The sequence below is a fragment of the Morus notabilis genome, unplaced genomic scaffold (assembly GCF_000414095.1).
Source record: "Morus notabilis unplaced genomic scaffold, ASM41409v2 Scaffold206, whole genome shotgun sequence".
Classification (NCBI taxonomy): domain Eukaryota; kingdom Viridiplantae; phylum Streptophyta; class Magnoliopsida; order Rosales; family Moraceae; genus Morus; species Morus notabilis.
The window spans coordinates 9,380-14,974 of record NW_010365213.1 but is presented as its reverse complement, the minus strand read 5'-3'; the positions used below and the strand labels follow the sequence as shown (position 1 = coordinate 14,974).

At 36.3% G+C, this 5,595-nt stretch overlaps 1 protein-coding gene across 1 annotated transcript; it reads left to right on the top strand.

The window, feature by feature from the left end:
- The first annotated feature begins 2,003 nt into the window (after positions 1-2,003).
- On the top strand, positions 2,004-4,313 carry LOC21404359 (RHOMBOID-like protein 8). Its single transcript, XM_010107547.1, has 6 exons — positions 2,004-2,317; positions 3,016-3,179; positions 3,300-3,463; positions 3,560-3,843; positions 3,940-4,066; positions 4,194-4,313. The coding sequence occupies exons 1-6, from the start codon at positions 2,004-2,006 to the stop codon at positions 4,311-4,313; spliced, it is 1,173 nt and encodes a 390-aa protein (XP_010105849.1).
- The last annotated feature ends 1,282 nt before the right edge of the window (positions 4,314-5,595 follow it).

The following is a 5,595-nucleotide window of genomic DNA, read 5'->3' as shown; positions in this document are numbered from 1 at the left end:
AGCTTTGACAACCGGTGACTATTTTTCGGCAGCCGACAACCATTTTCTTGCAACCGTCGCGGTTGTCGTCTTCGGCGACTGGTAAGTACCTTATTTATCATATTTATTTAAAAATTTAGCGACAAGCTCTAGCAACTGGTAAATACCGTATTTACAGGTAAATATCATATTTACCATAGTTATCTAAAAATCTGACGACCGGCTCCGGAGACTGATAAATACCGTATTTACCTATAAATATCATATTTACTACTACATATACTTTATTTATCATATTTATTTGATAATCCAACAGACGGCTCCGGACACTGGTAAATACCATATTTACCATATTTACCTAAAAATTCAGCGACTGACTCCGACAATCGCTAAATACTGTATTTATCTGAAAATCTAACCGTTAACGCCGACAACTAGTAAATAATGTATTATCAATAAATAATAAATATCATATTTATCAGCAAATATCAAATTTAGTGAAGTATCTACTGATAAATATAGTATTTATTTAGAAATTAAATTTTATCTAATATTTACTAGTAATTATAATATTTACCGTATTCAAAAAATACAAAAAAAAAAAAAAAAAAAAAAAAAAAAAAAAAAACAGAAAAATACAAACAAATCCAACAAAAGTTTCAGATATCATAAAATATAAAAATTACAAAAAATCCACAAAATCAAAATCATTACACGTTCTCGAGAATCCACAGATCTCTACGTTCCGCGCCTCACCATGGATGATGCTTGCATCAATACGAATTCGCATATCGTCGGGTGACAGGAGCGACGATGACAAGATCCGGCTTCAAGACGATCAGATCGTGCTGGAATCGAGGATCGCGATGTCTTTGGAATATCATCGCTTGGATATGGCTTTGTTCGAGTGGATCTTCTCCCCAGAAGATGATCACACCGGAGAATAGACGATTGTGATGTCAGAATCTGATCGCGAATCAGATAGAGAAAAAATGAAATGGGCAGGGAGGGCGAAAAAGAGATTGGAGTTGTGAACGAAGATCGCGGCTGGGGATCGCAACCGAAATCCACCACGGCACGACAATCCCGACGATTTGTGGTCGCCATTGCCCACAAGTTGCTCGTCAATCTCCTTTGGCTCTAATGCAGATGTCACAACCTTCACCATGGGATCTGGTTCACATGTGGTTCTGGTTCGCCTGTGATGTCTTGATGACCTCAATCTCTTTCAAATCTCGTCAAGGTTTCAACAATGTCGTCCATTGCCGATCCGTCTAGAATTCATTAGCCTCGATACCGGCCGTGACGAGATCTCACGATCGCGCCGTCGCAATTCAGATCCTAAATTTCTGTAATTCTAAAACGGCCATGGAGAAATGGAGAAATAGAGAGAGGGAGAGAGGAAATAGAGAGAAAGAGGGTGAGAGGAGCCAATGGAGGTGAGAGAGAGGGAGAGGAACCTACGGAGGTGAGAGATAGGGAAAGGACAGAGGAGAGAGAGAGAGGGAGAGGACGGAGGAGAGAGAGAGAATCGAAGAGAGAGATGGTTATGAACAAACGTATGAGAGAGAAGCATAAGAGAAAAGGAAAAAGGAAAAAATGAGAAAGGGTAAAATTAGAAAAGACAATAAATATTTAAAAAGAGAAGACAATAATATATGCTATAATTTACAAGTTATAAAAATTTTCTATGTACTTTAAAAACATGTAAAAAAAAAAAAAACGTTATTTAGTGCATTTTCCCTTTTTTTTTTTTTATATATCTCCCAAAAGTAAAATGGGTTGGGTCGTCTTTGGAGGAGGGACGGGTTCTTTAGACCACATTGGGCCCTCAAACAAACCATAGTCCAAATCAGTTGAAGCATTTCCCGCCAATCCTAACCGTCACTCGTCCCCTTCTCTCTCTAGTCCGTACAGAAACCAAACCATATAAGGATCCAAGCCAACTCTTTCTCTCTCTACCCCATCGTCAAACCAACGTAATCTCTCTCTCTCTCTCTCTCTCTCTGCGAGAAAGAAAACCAATGGCAGAGTCGACGGAGACAGAGACCCACATCGACATCAAGCCTCCGCCAGTACCACCGCCGATCTTCTCCGACTTACCACTTCCCGAGACAGACCAGACGCTCTTCTCCTTCTTCGGATCCGGTTCTCCTCGGAAAGGCGACACGTGGGTCGTCTCCGTCTTCGTCATCCTCCACGTCGTGGCCTTCGCCGCCACCATGTTCGTCAACGACTGTTGGCGCAACTCCAACCAAGACTGCGCCCTCGGAGCCCTCGGCAGGTTCTCCTTTCAGCCCTTCTCCGAGAACCCCCTTCTCGGTCCTTCCACTTCCACGTAAGTCCCCGCTTCCTTTTTGATTTCTTGGACATTTTTCAAGTGGGCTTCAGCTTGTTTGATGAGTCTTTAGCGATTTGTTTGATTTTTCTTGGGTTTCTTGGAAATGGGTTTTCTCTGTTTTTGGGTTCTGAGATATTGCTGAGACAAGAAAAGGTTCTTTTTTCTTTTTTTGGGACTTTTTATTCCAAAGAATTTTTGGGAATAAATTCTTAATATCAGCTTACTTTTGTCTTGATTATCTGAATGAACGAGCTTTAATTATATTGTTGTCTCGGCTTTGAATATCTGAATGTACATTCATTTGTTGGTATTAGTGCATTTTCTAGAATTAACACAAACGATTATGTAACGTACTAGGCATAGAATTTGCTTCTTACTTCTTCCTAGTTCAGTTGTAGTGGCAGTATATTCAATTTACATTCGTGTTTCTCAATTTTACAACTAATATGCCTGTGTATCAAGATAAATCACAACGCTTCTTACATGTAAAGTTATGATGAGGAAACAAGCTTTATATGCCCTCTATTTGACTTCAAATTGGTGTTTTTCTAGGCATTCTTTCCTTGATTATGCCGGGATTTCCTAATTGCAATTTTTGCTGTAATGCAGTTGCTGCTCCTGTTTGCAATTTAGCCTCGTAGAAAATGTTTGGTTCTGGTACAATGTGTAAAATTAATTCTACTGCAAATTTTCAGGCTAGATGAAATGGGAGCTCTTCGGCGGAAATTTTTGACAGAAAATCACCAAACTTGGCGACTTTTCGCATTTCCATGTCTACACGCTGGACTGATCCATCTCGTCATCAACCTCAGCAGTGTTGTCTTTGTAGGGATTCACTTGGAACGGGAGTTTGGACCATGTAATTAGTTCTCTTTTCCCCTTTATAGTCTTTGTTTAACAAAGTTCGTGAACAAATTTTGATATGAAGAAATTAGACAACGTTTGGTCTCACTCCTCCCTTTCTACTTTTATTGGACAGTAAGGGTGGGAATAATCTATGTACTTTCAGCTTTTGCTGGTACTCTGGTGGCTGCACAGTTTGTTCAAAACAGGCCAGTAGTTGGTTCATCAGGAGCTTTATATGGCTTAATTGGAGCCGCGATTTCCCAGCTAATTTGGAATTGGAGAATGTACACTGACAAGGTCTTTGATCTCCCCCCCCCGGTTCTTAATCTCATTCAGCTGCTTTTTATCATTTAGCTATGATGCTGATTTGCTTACTTTTTGTTTTCCTCTCAGTTTGCAGCTCTGGAGTCATTTTTCTGCGTCTTCACAATCAACCTAGTTATTGGTTTTCTTCCATATGTAGACAATTTCTCAAGCATTGGCGGATTTATAGCCGGAATCCTACTAGGATCAGTGCTTCTGTTTAGTCCTCAGATCAAACAAGTGCCGCAAAATAAAGGAGCCCTTTTTGAGTATAGTGCCAAAAGCTCTATGAAACTCAAGTTGAGGCAGAAACTAGACTGGAAGATGGACTGGCCAGCCCTCAGGAGTGTAGCTCTTATTCTATTTTGTCTAATGTGAGTAACTTGAGTTTGTTTAACTTTTTGCTGCTTGTTTTGGTGCTTACAAATAAAACCTTACAAGAAAGCTTTCTGCTAAATTTTTGTGCACAGATCTGCTGGATGTATAGTAGCTTTTCTACGGGGCATTGACATGAACAAGTACTGCAAATGGTGTCAATATATTGATTGTGTTCCCATGAAAGGGTGGAGCTGCGAAGATAGATTAACTTTTTGTGAGGTAATAATGCATGTTATATTATTATTAAAAGTGGTTATATCCCAAATAGGGAAAGTAAATAAACATAAAATTGAAATACAACTTTGTAAGTTTTTACATTTGGACGTTTCATGATGCATGCATGCAGGCTATGGTGAGCAATGCGGAGTTGACTTTGACTTGTATGAGTAATGGGAACTTCAGGGTGTTTCCTTTCACCAATGTTTCAGAATCCAGGATGAATGACCTTTGCAGTGTGATCTGCTGACCAAGTTTATAGATTTTCTGTCAATCTTCGTTGATGGCTTTACAGTTACTTTACTGTTTGTATATACAACATTTTGATCTTCCCATTTCTCCATAATCGTGATATTTCTGTTGGCTGTAAAAGGAAAAAGGGAATTTTTTTTTTTTTTTTTTTTTATGGTTAGGATCTCCTAAGTCGACCTAACCAGATGTTAGTGTACACGGATACTATAAATCGCAAAAGGCATACAATTCCATTTTACTTTTCCAATTTTCGTCTTCTTCCTTTTTCTTTTTTCCTTCTGCAAAAAGAAATATACAGATTGATAATATTAAGAGAAAGGATTATTCTGTAATTAGCTTGCAGCTTAGTTTCAATAACAGTCTCAATAATCATTTTTCTTTCCTCAAATGACAAAGCGTCTTGATGACTAATTTGCTTATCGATTATGATTTGAGAGAAAAGAGAAAGTGGAAGAACATAGTTTTTGAAGATCAACTTCTCATGATAATAAAATGAATGAGCGCTGATGAGCTTAAATACAAAGATCTTGGGCGAAAGTAATTCACAATGCAAACAAAAAAAAATTACAAACCCCTTAGAATGCGAAAATGAGGTATGAATGAAAGCAAAATTAAGGAAGGAAAAAAAAAAAAAAAAAACATGAACAGTGCTTCCAAAAACGTGCATGGGTAGTTGACCAGTTGGTTATTACTTGGCATCTTTTAGATCTTTTAAAGTACTCATCGCCTTCAACTGGTATAATTGTTCTACTTTTAATTCTTAATCACTTGGCATCTTAGGGTGCGATTGGTTTGGTTGCAGTGGAAGAATGATAATAAGAATAGTAATAGAATAAAATGGAAAAGAAAATGATTTATTTGTTTAGTTCTACTTTTACAAATACAATAGAATGAGATATTAATATTTTCATGTTGACAAAATTACCCCTCATATTAATATAACTAATATCATGTATATTAATATAATCATTTAATAACTAATATTATATATATAAAATTATAAGGATATAATATATATAATTATAATTATAGTTATATAATTATAACATAATACATTATATTATCATTTCTAATTATAGTATATTATCTATTATAATATAAATTTATATTGTAGTTATATAAATACTTAACTATAATATTATAAAATATAATATCTCATTATAATTATAATATTATATATTTAAAATCATAAAATCCTAATTTTTATTATAACTATCATATTATTAATGAAAACATCCCATCTATATCCTATAAAAATAATATAACATAATATAATATTA